Source organism: Syngnathus scovelli, chromosome 2 (genome assembly GCF_024217435.2).
Source record: "Syngnathus scovelli strain Florida chromosome 2, RoL_Ssco_1.2, whole genome shotgun sequence".
Classification (NCBI taxonomy): domain Eukaryota; kingdom Metazoa; phylum Chordata; class Actinopteri; order Syngnathiformes; family Syngnathidae; genus Syngnathus; species Syngnathus scovelli.
This window is the reverse complement of record NC_090848.1, coordinates 22,511,858-22,536,761: the sequence shown is the minus strand read 5'-3', so window position 1 is coordinate 22,536,761 and position 24,904 is coordinate 22,511,858. Positions and strand designations below refer to the sequence as shown.

At 42.6% G+C, this 24,904-nt stretch overlaps 2 protein-coding genes across 3 annotated transcripts; one reads left to right on the top strand and one right to left on the bottom strand.

The window, feature by feature from the left end:
* Positions 1–4,536: 4,536 nt before the first annotated feature.
* LOC125988958 (ankyrin repeat domain-containing protein 10-like) lies at positions 4,537–6,061 on the top strand. Its single transcript, XM_049754860.2, has 3 exons — positions 4,537–4,844; positions 4,932–4,991; positions 5,201–6,061. The coding sequence occupies exons 1-3, from the start codon at positions 4,574–4,576 to the stop codon at positions 5,551–5,553; spliced, it is 684 nt and encodes a 227-aa protein (XP_049610817.1). The 5' UTR covers positions 4,537–4,573; the 3' UTR covers positions 5,554–6,061.
* Positions 6,062–9,094: 3,033 nt separating this feature from the next.
* On the bottom strand, positions 9,095–24,864 carry mkrn4 (makorin, ring finger protein, 4). 2 transcript variants are annotated; one of them, XM_049754759.1, is made up of 8 exons: positions 24,698–24,864; positions 16,809–16,937; positions 16,474–16,742; positions 14,851–14,915; positions 14,526–14,767; positions 14,352–14,459; positions 9,992–10,091; positions 9,095–9,915 (listed from the first exon to the last, which is right to left on the bottom strand). In XM_049754759.1, exons 1-8 carry the CDS (start codon positions 24,736–24,738, stop codon positions 9,733–9,735), a joined length of 1,137 nt encoding a protein of 378 aa, XP_049610716.1. In that variant the 5' UTR covers positions 24,739–24,864; the 3' UTR covers positions 9,095–9,732. The 2 variants fall into 2 exon arrangements, with proteins under 2 accessions (XP_049610716.1, XP_049610717.1); XM_049754760.1 differs by having other exon boundaries at positions 16,827–16,937.
* Between the last annotated feature and the right edge of the window lie 40 nt (positions 24,865–24,904).

The window sequence follows — 24,904 nt, the reverse complement described above, 5'->3', positions numbered from 1 at the left end:
AAAAATGTGAGAGTAAGAGAGAACATACATTGTAGAATTGGATAAAATTAAATTATGATTGCAGATTTTAAATTTAGGAGGAATTATTGATTGGTTATGACATAAGACTATACAAGGACACATGTAAGGACAAGTCAAAGATTTGAATCACTTAGAGTTAAAAACAACATTGCAAGGGGGGCACTTTTTATCAAAAGGACACCAAGTAAAGTATTAAGTAGTGGGCATTCGTGATTGGGATTGAATTAAGGATAAAATTAGGTCAATGATTAGAAATCAATGGTGCTCTACACAAAAAGGCTTAAATTTTAATGGGGAAATATTTGGAGTACTGACCCCCTCTCTGCACGTTGTTGGTCTACATAGGTCATGGGCCTAGTTTATTTGGTTTTGATTGTGGTTTGGGTTTATTTTGTTTATTGTTAAGGTGTTCCTTGTTATTCTCTTATCCCCTGCATTGCAAATGTCTTCTTGATGCAGATAGGTTAACAGGCTGGGACTTTAGTGAGGAGATAATTTGTCGATTGATGGGGGTTAGTAATTGTCCAAATTCTAGTCACATGTTTTGAGGGACCACAGCAACAACATTATATTTAATTTCCAGGCCATTATTTGGTATGATATGACAGTGTCTAGCTAAATAGACTGTTCTATCAACAAAATGTGAGAGTGAAGGAGGAGGGTTGATTTGTAATCTGACATTTGGGTCCCATTTTGAAGAGTCTCTGCAGGAGCATAGATTGTTTTTGTTTGTTTATTTTTAAAGATATATTTAACAATTTATCTCGGTGCAGTAAGGATATAGCAATTTTGCAAGACTTAAAATTAAAAATTAAAAAGCAAAATTACATTCTCATTTTCCCAGATGAGAGGAAAATCGAAAGATAAGGAAGACGAAGAAAAGATAAAAAAGAACTTGCTGTTGCACAGACAGGAAGATGATGACACAGTATCAGCACGAGCTCGCTTAAGAACCGCAGCTGAGAATGTGATGAATGAAGATGAGAAAAATTATCAAATTACAAAGACAGATGTTGACAAAGCGAACCATCCTTTCCGTCTTTGTACCCCAAATTAAACAACTCATTGCTTCCTATAATTTGAGAGGCGATGAAGTACAACAGGTTTTCATGGTATCCTTAACCAATCATTGGGCAAGCGTTAAAGGCACCTGGGATCCTTTTGATTCCCGGGGCCGTCCATTGGAATGTGACGGGGTGCCATTACAAACAGAAATTGACCAACTATTGGGCAGGATAGAAATAAAATTCGAACGTAGAGCAAATTACACAGACATTGGCCGAACTAAACAAAGAGAAGATGAGTTGTTTGAAGACTTTAGACACAGACCAGAAAGAGTGTTCAACTGATGTCTATGACCAACAACTCAAAAATGCTCTACATGCAAATTTGCGACCAGTATTATGTGGAAAATGAATAAATTCAACACATTTTTTCCCTATAAAATGGTGCCGTTTGGGTTTGAAGTACATAGTCGCTTCAAAAGAGGAAAAGCATGATTTCGGATACGTGATTGATCTATGAGAAGGCTATCCCTTGTGCCAGGGGTGTCAAACTCATTTGTTCGCGGGCCGCGGTTTAGTCATGGCTTCTTTTGGAGGGCCGGTATGACTGTCATGCCCGAGTAGATGTGTGAGCGCCTCATACTGTGGGAGCTGCGGAACAAGCTGACGAGTACCTCACTTTCAAATCAGACAAGTAAAAACTGGTGTAATATTTGAAATGTAACATATTACTAAAAGTGAAGATAATTTGCAATTCGAGTAATGGCACATGAAAATGAAGCACAATTTGACACCTGTGCCTTATACAAAGGTAAAGTTGGATTGGAATTTGATGAAACGGATATGGACATCCACACATTCCATTAGAGTTTAAATTGCTTGCAATGTAATTGCGAATTAATTAACACCTGTGTGGTTGATTGATTGATTGAGTGAGTGAGTGAGTGAGTGAGTGAGTGAGTGAGTGAGTGAGTGAGTGAGTGAGTGAGTGAGTGAGTGAGTGAGTGAGTGAGTGAGTGAGTGAGTGAGTGAGTGAGTGAGTGAGTGAGTGAGTGAGTGAGTGAGTGAGTGAGTGAGTGAGTTTTCTGTCGCCTGCACATCATCTTTCCTGCATGGCTATGTTGCTGTCTCAGCTGCATCTGACCGTTGAAAGATTCACGACACTCATTCCTGCCACTCTCATTCCCCTTCCTGACGACGGTGAATTCCATGATTGTGTCGAAGCTGCCCAACAGATTGCAAAGGCTCGGCCTGATTTGGAAGATATGCCTCTGCCAGATGGTCATGTGGTTTTTGTTGATGGGTCTTCTAGGAAAAATGAATCTGGTGTGACCCTTACTGGGTATGCCATTGTTACTGCCGACATGGTTTTGGAGGCTGCTAAACTGCCATCCAATATGTCTGCACAGGCCGCTGAGCCCATTGCTTTGTCTGGGGCCTGCAAATTGTTTGCAAACAAATCCGTCACTATCTGGGCTGATAGTCAGTATGCTTTTGCTACAGTGCACGTGTTTGCTCAGCAGTGGAGCAACCGTGGCATGATAACTTCTGCAGGGAAGCCCGTCACCCATTCCACATTACTGACTCAACTTTTGGACGCTGTCCAGCTGCCTTTAAAGATAGCGGTTTGCAAATGTGCTGCTCACACTGCGTGCTCTGATCCTGTTTCTCTCGGTAATGCTTTTGCTGACAAATCCGCTAAGGCCGCTGCGGAGGGCCTGCTCCATGTCCTCTCGTCTCTCGCAGCTCATAATTCGATGTCACACATCTCCCCTGATGTGTTGCTTGACATGCAGTCTCAGAGCCCCTCCCAGGAACGGCTCTTTTGGGAAAGACGGGGTGCAACTAATAACACTGTTGGTCTTTTTGTGTGACCTTTGGGCAAACCTGTCTTGCCTCGTAACTTGTTCAAATGGGCTGCTATTTCGAGTCATGGGGTCACCCATGTCTCGACGGGGGGTATGGTGAAACAAGTTGAAGCTATTTATACAACATACGCAGCTTTTTCACAACAATTTTGCAGAGCGTGTTTGATCTTTGCTAAACATAACCCACAAGGCAATTTAAGACCTCAGAGAGGGAAATTCCCGACTCCGTTGTATCCGTTTCAGACAATACATATGGATTATATCCAATTACATAAATGTGAAGGGAAAGAATATTGTTTGGTCATAATAGACGCATTTTCTAAATGGGTAGAAACATTTCCTACCAAACATGCTGATGCACTCACGGTGGCAAAGGCCTTATGCAAAGACATCATTCCAAGATACGGTATTCCAGAAAAAATTTACAGCGACAATGGTCCACATTTTGTCCATCCATCCATCCATTTTCTGAACCGCTTAGTCCCCACGGGGGTCGCGGGCGTGCTGGAGCCTATCCCAGCTGTCATCGGGCAGTAGGCGGGGGACACCCTGAACCGGTTGCCAGCCAATCGCAGGGCACACAGAGACAAACAACCATTTGCACTCGCACTCACACCTAGGGACAATTTGGAGTGATCAATCGGCCTACCAAGCATGTTTTTGGGATGTGGGAGGAAACCGGAGTGCCCGGAGAAAACCCACGCGGGCTCGGGGAGAACATGCAAACTCCGCACAGGGAGGGCCGGAGGTGGAATCGAACCCGCACCCTCCTAACTGTGAGGCGGACGTGCTACCCAGTGCGCCACCGAGCCGCCCTGGTCCACATTTTGTAAATCAGCATAACATTGGGAGAATGTTCCACATAAATCTAAAGAACCATTGTTCCTATCGTTCACAATCAGTTGTTGAGAGATCTAACGCGACTATAAAAAACGGATTAAAGAAATGTATGGAAGAAACCAAACGACCATGGACTCAGTGCTTAGACCTGGTCAAAATGTACATAAATATTACAAGTACAACAGGGCTAACTCCCTATGAAACTATGTTTGGAAGACCTTACAGGCTTCCTCAGTTCAAGAACACATGGGAGATCCCCGAGGAAGCCACGTTAGCTGATTACATGAGAAAATGTTGGAACGTCAAAAGAATCTAACCAATAACACTGATGGTGAACCCATTTCTCCGCAGGAAGACCCCAAAGTGGTACCGGGAGACTGGGTTTTGATCAAGAGTATCAAGAGGAAGAATTGGCATTCACCTAAGTGGGAAGGTCCCTTTTTGGTACTACTCACGACACCTAATGCTTTGAAAATAGCCGAACGCAACACGTGGATTCATTTATCTCATTGTAAAAAGGTGATCTCTGCAGACCCAACCTAAGTACGGAAGGTGAGCAAAGTCTGGTAATAGTGCCTGATCCTGGTGCCAATATCCAGGGTTGACACGAAAGCTAGCAGAAGCCAATTTCCAAGACACCAACCCGAAGCTCAGGGTGTTGACTCTGAGGAGATCCAAAACATGAGCATTAGAGACTCATTTGGTGAGTGCTTTAATCGGGCTGTAGCCTGCGCAAAGTCTACCATGTGCTTTTGGTTGCTTTTGTTGTTTACTTAAATGAAACTAGACTGTAAAGTTTTTTTTTTTTTTTTACACACTCAATACTGTACAGATGACCGTATGGAATTTTTCTTTGCAGTCACTTGCCTTTTCTCACTATGCAGCTTAAGGAACACCAGTGGCCAAGCTGCAGCTGACCTCGCACGCACTCACGGCTCTGATGACTGCCTCCGCTTCATAGCCAACTTGCAGGAGCACCTGTTGCAGCTCGGTGAGTTCGATGGCAACGGGGAGAAGAATGGGAACGGCCCTGTCCGTGATCCCGGTCTGCTGTGTAGGAAAAGGCTGCAGTCTGCTTTTGAGAATGGTCAAATGAAGAAGGCAAGGAGAGGTAACATTGACTCCCTTTGTGATCAAGAGCAGCATAGGTGGACTTGAATTTGTCCCGTAAACTCGGATGGTGTCTGTTGCATTGCAGAAGTGTTACCACAGATGCAGCATTCTGAGCTTGAGGACAGCATGGAATCAAAGTGTGGAGGTGAGTTGACCACAAATGCAGGTTGTAGTGACAATGCAGCTAGGATTGCACACAGGAAAATTAGTCACTTTCACATAGGCAAAAGAAAATATGTCCATGAGCATAATTTGTCGACGCGTTGTTCCATTTGACTTCAAATATCTGTTGTTCAAAGTAGTGAAGTTTTGTACTTCATGTGAATTGGTTGACACTTTTTTCCCCCTCTCCAGCAGACAGTGTCCATCCACCCTCTCCTGTTGACAACGAACCGATGAAAAGCATTCCCGACTGTGATGAAGCTTCCACACGGCCGTCTTGGCAGCAGGGAAGTTCGCCATCCGATCAGCGCAACTCACCTGATATGTGCGGCTCACTGCATCTGACTGGAAGTCCCAACGGCTGCGTGCCCCATCGACCAGAATCAGAGAGTCTAATAAAAGCTGATTGGGGCGAATTCCTACTTTATGGACATTATCATGGCTTTGGGGACACAGCGGAGGAGTTGTCTGACAGAGACCACTATAAACAGAAGTCTTTTCAAAATATGGAAGGTGTCATGCATCTATCCCACGACAGATTCTAAATCAAAGGCATTTTTATATTTTCTCACAGGCTGCCTCGGTTCCCCAAATTGTCACATGAAATTTGTTCATGATGATCTCACTTTTTTGGGAAACATTTTGGGAATGTCCTCTTGGTGCTTCATCTGACTCTGGGTTGTATATAACAGTTTCCAAACCTTTATTGAGCCAGAGTATTAATCATTTATAAATCTAGTTAGTATTTACATCAGAGAGAGAAGAAATACAGGGTTATCTTTGTAATCTGCGGCATCCTGATGTTACTTGAAGTCCATAACCCAGCAACTGTTTTTGCTGCAAGCAGCAGGGATGCCTGTATTTCTGTTTTTCATCCCCTCGCTTGATGTTGGGGCAAGATATTGGGTTGTCTGACTTTGACCAGGATCCGCTGTGCATTCTTTAGTTACCTTTGAATTGTAATGTACTGTATACCTTTTTGTAACTTGCTTCTCAATATTCACACCATTTCTGACAATCAAAAACACATTTACTAAACTTTTCAAAAAAATACATGTGTATCAAGTGTTCAATGATTGTAAAACCAGATTCTCATAGACACAGAGTCAAACACATTTTTATTAGTAATGTTATGTGTCGTTAAAACGGATAAAAACAAATTCAAACCCATCCACCGTCTATACCACCTATCCTGATTCGGGTTGTCGGGACCTGGGGCTGAACCCTGCTGAAATCAGGCGAGCTACACCCTGGACTGCTTGTGAGTCAATCACAGAGAGACAACCATTCATACTCACATGCACACAAACACTGAGTAAGAATTGAACTCAAGACTTTGGCCAGGCTTGTAAACTACGCCATTGAGGTACAATCATCCCGATAAATCCCGTTTGATTGTTTTCTGTAGACTGGCTATGCTGGCATCCAGAGCTGCCAGTCCATCTCGAAATGCCGCCTCATCTCTGGTGTCAAAGGTCGACACTGATCTCATACTGCAGTCAGGTGTCAGAGTATCCACTTTGCCCTCAGAAAGGAACGAATCAAACGTTTTCTGACGCTCTTTTTCCATCTGCTGCTCTGATAATTGTACTCCCGCTAAACCACATATGTCAGAGTTACGGCCCGCGGGCCAGATCCGGCCCGCGAATTAATTATCTATGGCCCCCTGGATGATATTGAATTACTATTAGAACCGGCCCGTAGGCCACAGCCGCCCGCTGGTGTTTTGCACGCACCAACACTACATTTCCCACAATGCAACGGTAGCCCGCGATGTCCCTGCAGCTCGCACAAGCGGTTTCATTATTCATCAGTAGTCAGAGCAGAGTTCAACTTTCTGATACCCCCCTCCTCAAAAATGGCTAAACGTAAGGTGGACGCTGAGAACAGGTGATTTCAGGCCAGGTGGGAGGCAGAGTACATGTTTACGGAGGTAAGAGGCAAACCTGTGTCTTCTGTGTGGAGAAAATGTGGCTGCAATGAAAGAATTTCATTTAAGGCGGCACTATCAAACGTCTAAGAAACACACAGACAAAGACAAGAATATGGAATAATAACAAAAACTACAGAAGGTGGAAGAATTAAAACGCGGCCTTAAGTCCAGACAGGCTATGTTCACATATGCTAAATCACAAAGCGAGGCTGCTGTCAAGGCTAGCTTTATTGTGGCAAAAGAGATCGCAAAATCACCCCGGCCCTTTGCAGAAGGAGAGTTTATCAAAAACGGGTTTTGAGCCTCAGAGCCTAACCCCGAACATTGATGAACTTGTACAAAAGATAAGACACCTCCAAGTATCAGGCTCAGCCTCAGACAAGTGAGCATCACAGAGCAGTAGCGTATTTTCCGTTTTTTAATTCAGTTACATTTTTACATTTGTTTCTACAAGACGTGATTTTTCTTTGAAGAAAGTATCGTTTTGTGTGTGTGCCATACATTTTTGTATTTTATTTATTTATATTTATTTTTCAGTTGAATGGACTAAGGGAAAATTGCAGATAAGAGCCATGAGAAAGAATACAACTGATTTGATTAATTTTTTTATTTTACGATTTGAAAGCAGTGATCGGTAGATCATAGAGCAGCACAATAATAATTTTTCAGTTTATAATGCATGCACTTTTGTTTATGCATTTATCTTGATATTAAGAAACACATTTTGTTTTTAAAAATAACTTAATTTGTTGCTGTTTGGCTGTTGAAAATGTTTTCCCTTGAAGTTACTGACAGCCATAACTAAATATTGCCATATTCATTTAATCATTAAATAATGTACACTGTGTTAGGTCTTGGTTCAATAGGCTATGTGCAATCATTTCGATATATTTTAATAAACATTGAAACAGTCTGGCCCTCGGCTTGTAGCAAATTTGTTTTTTTGGCCCTCGGTGTGTTTGACTTTGACATCCCTGCGCTAAACCTTCACTGTGTGTCTGGTCACAATGATTTGGACAAGATGGCGGCATAGCTCAAGCTATCCAGCTAATCACATGTGTCAAAGAGGCCTATTCTAACAAGTTGTTTAAATCAAATGAATACAAATTGATTTAAGTTGTAAATGTAGGCCTAGCGCTTCTTGTAGTTTTTAGGCCAGCACAAGAACTCTGAAATATTCAAGAAAACCTTACAAAAAGTCAAGACAAGAGAGACTTGTAATGATTTTATGATTGAGATTATCAGACTTCTGCAGACCTGGCGAATGATGTAATCATTTGAATCAGGTTTGTTGAAGGACATTAAGTAACGGTGAATAGTAAATTAGCCAGCTAATGAGGTTTAAACATTTATATTTGTGTATTATGAAACCTTGTATTTCATTCTATCCTTTGCTACAAGGCAGAGCAGGATCCTGGTTAAAGTAAGCCATTTTAACTTTTTTTTTTGGGGGGGGGGGGGGGGGGGGGGGCGTTATTTTAAGATTACAAATAAATGAACGTGAGGCTTTGTAACTTTGGCAACCATCGCTTTTTTGTTTTTTACATGTGACGATGGACGGCGACGGAAGCCCTTTTCTCAACGATGAGGATGGCGGTATGAAGACGCAAGAGTGCCCGGGTCACAGACTGAAAGACTGAGGAGAGGCCAGTAAAATTTAATAAAAGTGCGCATCTCGGCTTTTCAGTTGGATTTAATACTTACCGCCCAAAGTCAGTTGGGATAGGCTCCAGCAAGCCTGTGATCTTCATTAGGATAAAGTAGTTCAGGAGATAAAGGCTTTGCAAGCAACCCACCCGAAACATTTAAAAGCAAAGAAGTGGAACAATTTGAATGAAATAAAATTTCAAGTACATTTGATATTTATACACTGGTCATGCTGAAACATTACGTAGTTAAAGTGGTTTACAATAATAATTCATTCATTGTGCTGTATATTCAGGACTAAATTCTTTGCTTTGATCAAACACTACTTACTAAGCTATTTTAATAGTGGTGATGATGGTACTTAAGTGTTCAGTATTTTTTCTCAGGTGGTGGTAATTTCCTTGGTATAAATAGCTTGGGCACCATGGCAGCAAAAGTTAGGAAAGAATTGCAACATCTAATTCAAATGATTAATAATAGAACTAAATGTTTTCGGTGAGACAAACTGGGAAATAATGTTTATTTTCAATGTACAAGTACAACTTGTTAAAAGAAACTTAAAAAAAAACATTTCAATGGTTATGCCAAAGCTAGAGTTTCATTGGGGTACAATCGAGGCAGGAATATTCAGGATTGGACATCAACCATCAAGGGGTACAGTACACTTTTTCTTTAGACAATTTAAAAAGGACTATCCACACAACACTTAAAACCACTTTTTTCTGGTCAATTCCGCTTTAAGCAATTATCTCTGACAGCGGCATAGAGATAAATGTACAAGATGTCAAAGTTTTAATCACTACGGCCGGAGGAAGGAAAAAAAAAAAACACCTTTATCCTGTCAAGACAGTTAACAGAAACAGTTTACAGCTAGAGCACAGTATTTTGATCACTGTGCACCTCTATTTCTAGCTGTCCACTACAGCAGGTCAAATGAGGTTTCTTCTCGGTTTGAGGGATAGCAGGTCAGTTAGCACATGTCCTGCTACTAATAACGACTGAGCCTTGCCTACTCCAAAAGCCTCATTACCGATCCAAGGGGGACAGTCGTGTTGTAACACAGTTATACCAACTTGCGGTGACAATTTTTTCTAGGACCCATTTCCACACGGAGGAAATTGCGTGTGAAAGAGGAAAAGAGGGTTCAGAATCCATACTCCGCTAGGAAAAAAGGAATGTCAAAGTTGTCACCATCATCGTCAACATTGTCACCGTCACCATCCTCATCAGCACGAAGAAGCGTCATGGCTATAAAGAAATTGAGCAGACCATCATAGTCTTCGTCATCATCGTAGTCTTCATCGTCATCTTCATCATCTGTAGTACACTGATGGGCAAAAAGACAAGTGAAGGCCAAGCTCAGATGGCAACAGTAGACCAAATATTCAGCAAAACATGCTTACCAAGAATGATGTGCGGCGTGCAGTCCTGTCATGCCGATAGAGACACTCCGTTTCAAAGGGACAGTGTTCGTATCGTGCATAATAACTGCAGCTTCGCTTACTGCAGGTTGAAAAGCAACAGAAACAGACATTTCAGTACAAATCAGGGTACAAGCAAAAAAATTCAGGTCAAATTAGAGGTACGTGTACATGTTGTATGACAGGGATGTCAAAGTCAAACACACCGAGGGCCAAAAAAACAAATTTGCTACAAGCCGAGGGCCGGACTGGTTCAATGTTTATTAAAATATATCGGAATGATTGCACATAGCCTTTTGAACTAAGACCTAACACAGTGTACATTATTTAATGATTAAATGAATATGGCAATATTTTGTTATGGCTCTGTCAGTAACTTCAAGGGAAAACATTTTCAACAGCCAAACAGCAAAAAATTCAATTGTTTTAAAAACAAAATGTGTTTCTTAATATCAACATAAATGCATAAGTAAAAGTGCATGCATTATAAACTGAAAATGTATTATTGTGCTGCTCTATGATCTACCGATCATTGCTTTCAAATCGTAAAATAAAAAAATAATCAAATCAGTTGTATTCTTTCTCATGGCTCTTATCTGCAATTTTCCCTTGGTCCATTCAACTGAAAAATAAATATAAATAAATAAAATTAAAAAATTTACGTCTTGTAGAAACAAATGTAAAAATGTAACCGAATTAAAAAACGGAAAATACGTTACTGTTCTGTGATGCTCACTTGTCTGAGGCTGAGCCTGATACTTAGAGGTGTCTCATTGTTTGTACAAGTTCATCAATGTTCGGGGTTAGGCTCTGAGGCTCAAAACCCGTTTTTGATCAACTCTCCTTCTGCAAAGGGCCGGGGTGATTTTGCGATCTCTTTTGCCACAATAAAGCTAGCCTTGGCAGCAGCCTCGCTTTGTGATTTAGCATACGTGAACATAGCCTGTCTGGACTTAAGACCTCGTTTTAATTCTTCCACCTTCTGTAGCTTTTGTTCATATTCCATATTCTTGTCTTGGTCTGTGTGTTTCTTAGACGTTTGATAGTGCCTTCTTAAATTTAATTCTTTCATTACAGCCGCATTTTCTCCACACAGAAGACACACAGGTTTGCCTCTTACCTCCGTAAACATGTACTCTGCCTCCCACCTGGCCTGAAACCCCCTGTTCTCAGCGTCCACCTTACGTTTAGCCATTTTTGAGGAGGGGGGTATCAGAAAGTTGAACTCTGCTCTGACTACTGATGAATAATGAAACCGCTTGTGCGAGCTGCAGGGACATCGCGGGCTACCGTTGCATTGTGGGAAATGTAGTGTTGGTGCATGCAAAACACCAGCGGGCGGGTGTGGCCTACGGGCCGGTTCTAATAGTAATTCAATATCATCCAGGGGGCCATTGATAATTAATTCGCGGGCCGGATCTGGCCCGCGGGCCGTAACTCTGACATATGTGTTGTATGAGGTTTGTGATTTTTTTTCCCTCTCTCCCCAATCTGCTGGGGAAACGCCAGAGCCGAGAATAGTTAATGTTGAATGTTCAATGATTGTAAATGCAAATTTTTTTAATCTGCGTGGTCGCCGAATTGTCATTTCACCAAAATAAAAATGACAAGAGGGACTTGACACCACAGCAGAGCTGAGTGTAGTCTATAGCTAACAGTTAGCTTAGCTTCTTCCATTTCTTCTTTGCATTTTCCAAAAGTAATGATGTCCTGTGGCAACCTTGCGGCCTCTTACAGTTCAGTCATGGTACTACACACATCTCATTTATGGAAGAAGTTGCCCAGTTAGTTTTGGGTTGTGGTATGGTTCTGAGTACTGTGCATGGATATCCTATATTCAAAAGATTGCCACAACTGTAGTACCCTGCTTTGAATTTTTTTTTTTCCCCCTTTGGTACATCATTGACTACATTTCCATGCAATCAATAACCTTTGACAAATATCAGCAGTATTTGGGTTTCTATGTAAACGTGTATACGTGTGCATGCTCTTGCTCTATCCCAGGGGTGGGCAAACTTTATAACTGGTGGGCCGAATTTGGTTCTAAATTTTGATCGGGGGGCCGAACCAGGAGCAGATGGATGTAGTGTTTGTGTGATGTAATAGAAATGACATGTAAAGGTCATTGCATAAAAGGTTTGTGCTTTTAGTCGGTAGCAGACATTAAAAAAAAAAAGCTTTTTGAAAACAAATGCATTTATTAACAGCATTAAACAAATATTTCACCAAAAAACTACTATAAGTGATTCTCATTAAATATGACACTGTTATTATGAATAATAGTTTCCATCGCTTCAGCGCCTGCAGGTCAGATTTATGAAACATGATTATCTAATGAGGCAAAATCACATCAAACGGCAAACATTCTGACCAAATACATCATCTTGAAGAATCAGTGAAAGAATACTTCTAAATAAAGTAATAAAGAAATCAATAGTATTGTTGTTCTCCCTTTTTTGCTCGTGCATCATGGTCTGGAGTAAAATTTGTTGTGGTAATTCTTAGGACAGAGCCGAGGTGTCGGTCCGTTAACCGAGAGCTGTGACGGACTTTGTTCACGTTCATGTGGCGGAACGTCTGCTCAGACACGTAGGTTGAGCCAAATTGTCCTCTCTCTCTTTTTTTTTTTAAACACTCGGCACTCAGTGTCCACCTTTCTTTTCCTCGGGCCACTCATTTTAGTGGAAGGATTCCAGGGGAAGGTTTGTGGGTGGCATTAACGTAAAATTGTATCTGAAAGCTCAGCGCGCGAGTTACGAGAATGCTGACGTCACAGCCCACACTCGAAATTTGGCACTGATGGAAATAGAGCGCGGAGTGCGCCGGGTCCGTACTACTTAGTACGTACACACACTTGTGAGTGCGCACCGAGCTTTCTGACACGGCTTCCGGGAGTAAATGCGCGGGCGGGCGCTTCCCCATCTATTGGGGAAACATACTAATTGCAGGAAAAATGTATGTAATATTGATGTTCCATTTACACATGAATGTATAAATGTGAACGAAGACAAGGAGGCGGAAAGGGTTAATGGTAATACTAAGTGGTGGAAGACTGAGATCCCACACATGAGCGTGACCTCGGTCACGTTCATCCATTTGAGGCCTAAACAAAATGTTGTTTTACGGAACACGTCAGAGAAAAAACATTTGCAAATGTCACGTTGATGGACAATTGACAAGATTTGGAAGTGGGAAACAGGATGAAGCATCCCTGAGAAAACTGTTACTTCCGCGAGAACATGGTCACCTCATCTGGTTGAATCCGGTTGAGACCGGCCGAGATGCAGGTGCAGTCTATTCTGGAAGCATTTGGGTCATCTGAGGCCAATGTATGACATCATGGAAAAAAACTGGTACGTGACCAAGCAGGCATAGTACCCACGAACTGGACTGGTATAAAAGGTTAGTTCAGACAAAGAGTGCAAGAATCTACCTGTTCCACAGGAATGAGTGATCCACTTGCCTTTTTCATGGACAATACGCCTCCTGTCTTTTAAGATAGTGATTGCTTGATAGATCAAGACCTAACTGGCTGTATGCATTATGTTTCACGATATTTCAATATTTATAATTTCTGTGGATGAATTGGATAAGAGCGCACTTGGTTACCAAAATGCACCGAGTGGGTGCACGTGCATATCAAAATGGAACAATCAGGACAGCCACCTCAAATGTGGAAAAAATGACTTTTGCATTGTAAATTAACAGTATTAATATCCACGCTCTGCTATTAGTTTTATTTACATGAAATGGATTCAAACAGTTTGACGCGTCAACTATTTGAATCCATCTCAGACAGTCTTACGCCATTATGCGACAGCAGCCGCGTTAGCGGCTGCCGCGGCTGAGTTGGAGTGCTTGGGCTGATATCTACTTTTTTATTTGTTTTGAGTATTGGTATTTGGGGAATTATGATATTGTGTAATTTTGTCATTTAAAATGGAACAGAAATTCCATCTTCTAGTGCCTGTGCATGAGTACCAATGCTTCCAAGTTTGAAATTTACAATGGAGGACCCAAAAAAAAAAAAAAACATACTTGTCAATGGCAGTAAATTATTTAAAAAAAAAAAACACACAATTGTTTAGAATTAGTAGGAACTATAACTGTGTCATGCTGTCAAGTTTGAGTATTCATTTTTGCATAGAAAACTGGCGTTGCAAAGTAGCCTGGTAGCTATTGGCAGCCATACTGGGCATGGGCAGCCAGTAACGCAGGAATATTGCACTGCATTTACACCGTAGTTACATTTCTTAACCATGACAATGTCAGCTCTGCAGACTTCTAATCAGTTTCTCAAATACAATCATGGCACAGTCGTGACATGCTTTCAACGGTTTACCTGAATTTTTCTTTGAAGTCTGCTATTAGGCTTTCCTTTGCTTGACCTTCCACCCAGTATTTGTTAGGTATATAGAAGGCCGATCTCACCCTGCATTGTGGGCAGGTCCTGAAGCAGAGAGCACATCCAAGGTCACAAAATTAAAAATGAGCATGTGCATAAACAAAAACTTACTTGACAATATCAGGCCCGAGGTTTCTGGTTTTCCTCCAGGTCATGATGCACTGCAGGCAGAAAGCATGACTGCAGTTGGGTAGGATTCCAAACACCTGGTTTCTGCGGTCCATCTTCTCATACACCTTGTCCATGCATATGCCACAGGTGATATCCCGACTCTGCAGGAATGCCTCCAACGTCCCGTCGGTACACGAGGACGCAGAGGCACCCGCGGCTTCTGTGCTACTGGGAAGACTTTCCTGTGGTTAAAAATAAATAAATAAATAGAACAAGCTCGATCTTATCAGGTACAACTGAACACAAAAATGATCAGACCACAAACCTCTTTGTCACACATATTTGCGTCACACTGATCTGAGCTCTTGGGCGGCACTCGGGAATGAGCATCTGCAAATAAGATGTATACTGAAGTTGTACAATTTTGACTCAAAATTCAACTAATCATCACTGTCAGCCCATTACACTATACCTCAGTGATACTGTCATAAGACCAGCGCTGCCATGGTTACCATGATAAAATAACTTATTTACTTTACTTGATTTTAAAAGGAACTGTTGTGCTGAATTACTCAAAGTGGCCATATTTTTTTAGTAGAAAGACTACATAAGAGACTTTGGAGGACAAAAAAAAAAAAATCATTGCATATTGGTAGTGCCTCTTGAAAATAGCCAGTCTTTTAGCAAATTAGGCATACATACAGTATTTGTTCATTTCAGAGGGAAAAAAAAGACACCTATTTCATCTTGTTCTAGAAGCGACAGCCCTCTCTGTCAACTTTATTTTTCTTCATTTTGGGAATGGGCTGTAAAGGGTCACAAGTCACTGAACAGTCAACATTACACCCAATATGCTCACAAAGGCTATGCTGGTAAATATTTCCTCCGGTTGCACATGTTTTAAACTGGTTCAAGGGGTAAATAAATACAGCAAAAGCACTCCAAGTGTCTGCTTGTCTGTGTGAACAAGACTGAAGTCAAAGTGTACTTTGCCTCGTTACGGGACACTAGGGCTGGGTTTAGGGGAAAAGAAAACCCCTCTCTTTTCATTACCCCATATCAATTCATGTAACCAGAACATCGATCTGTAACCCACAAGACAGTTGGAAAAACAAGGTATACCATCCACCTCATTCCACCATATGATCAAGCTCATGAGCAACCTCTTTTAAGCCTGATAACAATCCTGATGATTTGGTGTGTTGCAGTGGGGATGCATCTAAAACAGGTTAGCTTGGTGCCCTTGAAGACGGGACTTGGCGACCCCTGCCTTAGAGGTAACACATCTGGTGACAACAAAGTCTGCGTATATTGACATGAAGACCTGTTCGTCTTCTGTAATCTTGCCGGGCCAGCCCGGCTGGCTTGGCCGACCCCGAGCAGGGGGAAGCCCCTCTACGTCACATGTGACTAAATAGACCAATCACGAGATGCCCACAGTATTCTATGAAGTAAAAAAAAAAAACATGAGTCAATCAATGAAAGGTCAGCCCCAATTCTAGTAATGGCTTCAAAAGATCATTTTAGCAGATAATTATGCTTTGTGGTGTCGTCTTCAGGCTGATGTCAGCCTCTTGAAAAGACGTTCAACTCTAAGTCAACGATATTCAACATGTTAGATTTTTTGGGACCAGAGGACAAACAAGCACACAGCCGGCTGGTTGACAGTGACGTGCAGCCAATCAGAAAGTGAGGTGAAAAGGCTAGTGCGGTGGGAAACCCAAAAATCAAAACAGTCACGGTAAAAGAAGGTCTGTGCTCAAAGTCTGAGTGTTAAACTGTTACTTAAACTATTTAAGTTGTACGATTGTGGCAGCTTTGACCCCAGTAGGAATTCACAGAATTAACTGATCAACCTGGAAAATGGACATTAAAGCAGTGTCATAGTGTTGTAAATGACTCCATTTAAATTTTGACAACACAACCAATCATGAGTTATAGCACCCACCATGTAATTGCTTCGCAGTGTTTCTGTTCCCAGTGTAGACGACATTTGCAGAGGTCACCATGGACCCCGATGAGCCACGTTGACGCCTTGGCGACACATCAGCCTGCATACGAGCAAAGGTCTCAGAACCCTGTCGGTCAGCTGTACCTTGGGCCACGGAGGTGGAGGAAGAAGAGGAGGAAGAGGATGTGGAGGAGAAGACTGTTGGTATAGCCAGTCTTCGACCTGCAACATCTGCACCACCTTCTGATTGGGGGATATGGATATACCTGGTAGGGAATCACAATTCCTGGTAAGTAATTCAAATGAAAATGTAGACAAGTCAAAAACATTACCTGCACCGTTCACCATACCAGCATGCACCTTTCTGGAAGAACCGACATATTTGAGACGGCGGTTCAGCGGGTAATTCGTGTGAATAATGGCATCTTGAGCCATATCTGCACGATCCATTCAAGAAATGCCTACAAGAAAGGAAAGGTGCTTTGTTATTCATGGAGATTTTTTTTTTCACAGACATTAGTCAGAGGTTTGCTTTTAAATCATTGAGCCTCAAACATCATGACTTTATGTAAAGGATAACTAAGCAATTCCATGTCAATTCACACAAATCCACAGAACCTTCTCAGAGACACCGTTACAAATTTCCCCATTTTTAGTCTATTAGTGCCTCGTGATGTCAAATGAAAGAATTAAAAGTTTAAGGCTCCTAACGCAAACTGTTATGGCCCTTTCAAAGTTTGTCTGTCATGCCCATATTTGGGATCCAAGCATCTTTAGAAGTAGATTTTTTAATATGCATTTAAGTCCACATATCATGCTAATAAATTCTACTGTTTTACTTATTCAGTTGTTATATTAAGTGGAACAGCAAATATTTTGTCTGAATTCCTCGTCATCATAGCATCAGAGGCCCCTCTTTTACCCATTTTGAAGAGGGGCTCAGAGCAAGCTGTTTTGGTGCAATCTCTTTAAATGCAAATCAGATACTTCACACCTCACACACCCAAGGCCGCAAGATGTGCACCTCCCTTTCTGGTCGACATATATGTAGCTTTTTTTAGCCGAGGTAGCGTTTACTTGAAGGTTGGTGTAGTGAAGAAATGAGGTCGAAATACAAAAAGTCCTGCCTAGCTGCAAAAACAGATATGCTCAAACCTCATTGAATAAAGTACATAAGCAGACAAGTATATTCACATATTAAATAAATAAAAGAAACATTTTAAGCATATAATTATACCTACACACCAAATCAATAAAGAAGACATAACTAGACATTTTTGATAAGTGGTGATGAGAAAGGTTTTTATAACTTTATGATCTGATATATATTTCTGAGCACTTTGAAATAACAAATGACTTCTGATATATTGCCACACACACCGAATCGCCCATAACCAGCACCCACTCCCATGGCGAACTTGCCCCACCCCAAAGACTCATCACCCATCAAACTCGGCCCACACTGGCATGTGTAGCTGATATAAGCTAACCAAAGAACCTTGAACGTTGCCTTTTCTGAATGGAGACTTTCCGCTCTGGAAGGGCCCAGCGCTGTATTGTACTTTCCTGAAAACAGAGCTTTTGAACAAGAATTGTGATTGAACTCAACCAACCTGTGTAAGTCTAATTTCTGCTTCAGTGTCTTAGCATTTTCCTAAATCCGAAGAAATCAAACGAGCACGCAGTGAGTAAATTGGATAACAGGTGATTGGCAATGGCTTTTGCCGTGAGGCGCAGATGACCCGCTCCCTAAATTGTGGACAAAATTCAACAGTATTGATGTCACAGTGTTGAAAGAGTCTTGCAGCCCTCTCCTAGAGACACTTTTCATAAACTGCCGGCCGTTTTATTCACCACGGGAGGTCAATTCCATTGTAATGGTGGCTGTTTACATTCCACCACATGCACGTGCGATCAAAACCACGCAACAGCTGGCTGACAGCCATGGAGAAAAACACTACCAAACTCATTGATCATTGTTTTGGATGATTTTAACAGAGCGAACCTCACACACAAACTCCCCAAATACAGACAGTACATAATGTGTCCCACCAGAAGCACAAATACACTGGACCACTGCTACTCCGTAGTAAAGGACGCATACTGCGCTGTTACCCGTGCTGCGTTAGGACTCTCGGACCACTGTCTAGTTCATCTGACCTAAAGGCAGAAATTAAAAACCTCTAAGCCTGTGGTGAGGACTGTGAGGAAATGGACAGTGGAGTCAAAGCAGGACCTCCAAGCCTGCTTTGACTGCACCGATTGTTTTTTTTGTTTTTTTTTTAAACTGCATCTTTTGACCTGCATGAACTCATTGACACTGTGACATCATACATCAGCTTTTGTGAGGACTTGTGTGTGCAGACTAATACCTTTTGCACGTACAACAACAAATCATGGTTTACACCAAACTTCAGGATGCTGCGCAAAGCCAAGGAGGAGGCCTACAGGAGTGGGGACCGTGACCTGTTCAGGCAGGCCAGGAACACACTGACCCAAGAGATCAGGAAAGCTAAGAGAAGCTATAGGGAGAGCCTGGAGAGAGACCTCTCTACCAATCCTGATCCCTCAACAGTGTGGAAAGGCCTGCAGAGCATCACGGGATTTAAGATTTAATTCGCCCGTTATGTGGCGAACCCAAGGCTTGCAAACCAGCTAAACAGATTTTACTGCAGGTTTGAACAGTCCAGCCACACAACAGGACCTCCTGCATCACAAGCAACATCCACACCTCCCCCTAGTTCACACCTCCATTGTTGTTATCACCTACAGTTAAGGACAAAATTATTAGCCCCCCTTTGAAAATGTAATTATTTTTTGAATATTTCCTGACTGCTACTTACTAGAGCAATGAAATTTTAGCACAGCATTTATGAGCATATCAGATTTATTAGGAAACCTTCATTACACATAATTTTGCTCAGAAGCAGAACATTACATACAAAACCAAAAAATACCATGGTCAAAATTATTAGCCCTTTGGGAGTAATGGTTGATCTGTTGAGTTATATTCCAAAACACTGGTCTAACAAGTTGTTAAAACTTTGCCAAACTCTCAATGATTGACCTGAAATCAAATCTAGACATTGCTTTCAATATTACGCTTGGTTGAAGTTTACCTGTAGTTCACATTAGTCTGCACTCATGGTGAAAGGAAAAGAAATTAGTCTTGACTTAAGAAAAATAATTGTTGATGCTCACAAGGAAGGAGAAGGTTATACAAGTATATCAAAGCAATTCAAAGTCTCATGAACTGCAGTCAGAAGCCTTATAAAGAAGTTCAAGGAAATTCACAGTACAGAACAACAAAGGCAGAGGCAGGAAGCGAAAGATTTCAAAATCTTTGGAAAGAAAGGTAGTCAGAGATTTATCAAAAGATCCACGAACAACTACCAAGACACTAGTTAATGACTTGGGGAAGTCTGGAATAGATGTCTCAAGGAAGACAGTCACATGAGCCCTGCACAGAAATGGTCTGCGAGGGTGCAGACCAAGATGAACTCTACTCCTTCAAAAGAGACACTTTTAAGCGAGATTGCAGTATGCTCGAGACAACATAGAGAAAGGTGATCAATATTGGAAGCGTGTTCTGTGGTCAGATGAGACTAAACTGGAGCTGTTTGGTCACAGAGATGTAGCCTTTGTTTGGAGGAAGAAGGAAGAAGCATACAATGCCAAGAACACTGTCCCGACTGTGAAACACGGAGGTGGGAGCATTATGCTTTGAGGGTGCTTCAGTGCAGCTGGCACTGGGAATCTTGTCAGGGTAGAAGGAATCATGAGGAAAAAAGATTATGAGAAGATTTTGAGGGAAAACCTTAAACAGTCTGCTTCGAAGCTGGGTTTTGGTCGTCGTTTTGTGTTTCAGCATGACAATGACCCATAACATACATCGATAATGGTTAAGGAATACCTTCAGAAGAGCAAAGTCAATGTTCTGAAGTGGTTTGCACAAAGCCCAGATTTAAACCCCATCGAAAGCTTATGGAAACAATTGCAGACCAGAGTTCACGTCAGACGACCATCAAACCTGGAGGAACTTGAGAGAGTTGCCAAGGAAGAATGGGCTGCAATTCCTCAGGAGACCTGTCTTAAGCTTGTTGAGAACTATACAAAACAACTGCAAGCTGTTGTCCAGCAAAAAGGATACACAATTGACTATTGATGTTAGGGGGGCTAATAATTTTTTTACCATGGTATTTTTTGGTTTTGTATGCAATGTTCTGCTTCTGAGCAAAATTATGTGTAATAAAGGTTTCCTAATAAATCTGATATGCTCATAAATGCTGTGCTAAAATTTCATTGCTCTAGTAAGTCAGGAAATATTCAAAAAAATAATGAAATTTTCAAAGGGGGGCTAATAATTTTGTCCTTAACTGTACACTCTCTTTCAGAAGCCTCGCCCGCACTTCAGATCCACATGGAGGAGGTGTGTCAGATGTTCCAGAGACAGAAGGTCAGGATGACCCAGGCCAAGATGGGGTGTCCCCCTTCCGCCTGAAAGTCTGTGCTGAACAGCTGGCACCCACCGTTACACAGATCTTCACCCATTTCCTGGAGCTGTGAGGTGCCCTCGTGCTTCAAAAGCTACATCATCGTACGGTGGTCAAGAAGCCTGCCGTCACAAGTTTGAATGACCTGTCGCCCTGACATCAGTGGTCATGAAATCCTTTGAAAGGCTAGTGTTGAGCCACCTGAAGGACATCACGGGCTCCCTGCTCAAGCCCCTGCAGTTTGCCGATGGGCAAACAGGTCGGGGGATGACGTGGTCAACATGGGACTGCACAACATCCTGCACCACCTAGACACCCAGGAACGTACACCAGGATCCTGTTTGTGGACTTCAGCTCGGCGTTCAACACCATTGCTCCTGACATCCTCCACCAGAAGCTCATCCAGCTTGCGGTGCCTGCCTACACCTGCCAGTGGATCACCAGCTTCCTGACCAACAGGAGACAGCATGTGAGGCTGGGGACCATCACATCTAACACCCGGACCACCAGCACTGGCGCCTCCCAAGGGTGGGTACTCTCCCCAATGCTGTTTTCTCTCTACACCAACGATTGCTCCTCAGGCGACTCTTCTGTGAAGCTCCTGAAGTATGCGGACGACACCACTCTCATCGGACTGATCCGGGACGGTGACGAGACTGCGTACAGACAGGAGGTGGTACACGAGTGCAGCCAAAACCACCTGGAGCTGAACCTGCTCAAGACCGTGGAGATGACAGTGGAGTTCAGGAGAGACCCTTCGCCACTTCTACCCCTCACCATCCTCAGTAATGCTATTCCCACCACAGACACCTTCAAGTTCCTGGGATCCACAATCTCCCAGGACTTGAAATGGACCGGCCACATAGACTCTGTTCAGAAGAAGGCCCAGCTGAGGTTGTACTTTGAGACCGCTTAGGAAGTTCAACCTGCCACAGGAGCTGCTGAAGACCTTCTACACTGCCATCATCCAGTCCATCCTCTGCACCTCCATCACTGTCTGGTTTGGATCGGCCACCAAACAAGCACAGACTGTAACGGACAATCAGGACTACGGAAAAGATAATCGGGACCAACCTCCCGTCTATCCAAGACTTGTACCTGTCCAGGACCAGGAAACGTGCAAGTAACATCTCTACAAACCCTTGTCACCCAGGTCACAGTCTGTTGGAACTACTCCCCTCCGGACGACGTTACAGAGCGCTGTATGCCAAAACCAACAGACACAGCCTCTTCCCCCAGTCTGTCGGGCTGATGAACTCACACTACTCAGTCTCAGAGACATCATTGGGCAATAATATCCTGTTCTTGCCACTTAAATTAGTCACCTGAATGTTGTAAGTCACTTAAATGTTGTACAGAAGCTGGGATCAACCGGATTCAAATTCCTTGTTTGGCATGCACAAACTTGTAAAATAATATAAAGCTGATAAAGCTAAAATAAAGCTGATTCTGCCGGAAACTTTTTGATTGATTAAAAGGTATCAACGGCAGAAGACTTGTCCATACATACATACATACATACAGCGTAACAAAATAAATCCCCTCACAATATTTATGAACACGTCTTGTAAACAGACACTGCGTCAATGCATCCGTTGGGGCACGATAAACCAAACAAGGTAATGGGTGTTGCCAAACGGTTCGGCAAATCCACCATCTTTAATACTCAGACTTTTGTAGTCCAAACTCAGGGATGCTGAAAAACGAGGAATTCAGACAAAAGCATCGCTGTTCCACTTTAAATAGACAACAACTGAATAAGTAAAACATAAAACAGTAGAATTTATGACTGTGATACGTAAGCTTTAAAGGGCTAGGGACATCCCTTTTTTCTTTTTTCAATTAGAACGGAATTTGATAGAATGTATAAAGTGAACACATTTGCCGCATTGGAAATTAAAAATGGACACCGATTACTAAGAATAAAGCTGAAATGAAATGCCAGTTTATTGATCGGGTCCCGCACGAAGCCAAACTGGCGGCGCCATTACTGTGACGTCACAAGTTGTACATCTGGATGTCAACAAACCCAAACAACATGGCAGATGATAGCGACAGCTCCGTTTCTAGCGGCAATATTAGCATCATTTTATCCGATTCAGAAACCTCTTTTGACGCAGAATATGATGAATCTAGCAGTTCACTTGGGCTGAGCTGAGCACATTTTCTGAATTGCGCTCCTCCCGTCACGCTTCGACATACTTTTCAAAGTCAAAGTCTCCTTTATTGTCAATTCCTCCGCATGTCAAGACACAGAAAGAGATCGAAATTACGTTTCTCACTATCCCAGGGTGACAAGACAGAGTTCACAACGCACATACAAGTAAACAACACAGGAACATTAAAACAAGAAGATGAACAATAAGAGTGATAGCACGCTAGCCGCTCCCGATGCACAGCAGAGTCCGGAAAGATGACAGTCAACCAGGCCACTGTGAAGACGAGCACACAGCAGGCACGCACTGTCCGGTTCGTGGATCCTATCAGGCGAACTCAACCCATCTTGTCGTCCCGCGAACGAACGTACGCCAGGATAATGGAAGGCACGGCTAGGCGAGCTGGGTTGGCCGCAAACCTGGCCCGACGTCTCCGCACTGGCCCCTCTTCTCTTCTTGTTTACATTCACTGAAGCTAAACGCGTACAACTTGAGACGTCATGAGACGTCACTTCCGGCTGGCGGCTTGGTGCAGTCAAACTCGTCTGTGCGGCAAATTTAAATTATATTTTTCAGAGCAACAGCTTCCTTTTCGTTGTTTCGAGCGTCAATTTATATTTATAAGCCCATAAGCTAACTAAAACCGATTTATACATATACCGGTGTCTCTAGCCCTTTAAAAATGTTTCCACTTACAAACCCAATCGCGATTTAAATTCGTAAGTTGAGGTACAGCTGGAGTTGCTTTTCACACCACTAAGAGAAAAATGTTAGATCCGTGTCTGTTAAGTGTAAACGGGCAGCCCTTAAAATTATTCGAAAGTAACTCCGTCTCAGAAAGGTTGGCGACCGACCCCCCATAAATATATTTAGGTGGAAATTAAAAGATAGCAAACTAAGCGAGAACAATTGTGTGTGGGAATTCCGTACTGTTCAAAACTACCCTGTACCTTTGCGTTAAACACTGTCAAATAATCACTTTTAAGGCCAATGTTAATCGATGTTGACACAAAGCTTTTACGGAACAAGCCAACACTAAAAAGGTAACCACACACACCCTCAGAATCATTGACTTGATCCGGTGTGCATGTTCAAGGTCCACGTTTCACCACGTACTTTATTTGGGCTTTGGAATCTTGGAATTACGTGTTGCCACTTGACGCCAAAGTAATGGACGCAAACATGTGGCAACACAAACATAATGGCAAGCTAGCTTTGTGGGCTTCTCTCCACGCACCGCGCGCATACAAAACAGTTCCTCCATGATTGTTTACTAGCCGACGGAAATGTGAGATTCAAAAGTTAGTCGTTGGCTTTGTTTGCGACCGCCCATAAAAACAAAACTTTAACGACTGGATATTTAGAAGACAATGGACGAGATATTAATTTATAGAGCAGATTCGCGACAAACGAAACATTGTCCTTGTACTTTCGAATGAGACCAGCGTCCACTCAACTTTTTTACTTCCGCCTCGCGCTCGCCATGGAACATTTCCTTTCACGGCCATACAAGTCTTGCCATTTGTCGACTTGTAAGGCCGCTCTTGCTATATTTGCTCAATATGGGCTTACCTGCAGATACCGCCATAGCGGCCGAAACGCGAACGATCCATGTCCGCAGCCACCCGACTTGCTTATTATCCGTACGGTGGTGTTGGAGCTGCTGTTGCGTTGCTGTTGATACTGCTGAACCGCCCCGCGTCCCTCCTCCGACTATTTTAATAGTTGGCAGCGGGTCTCTCTTCGCCAATTAACGGAGCGACGAGCCAATGGAAACGT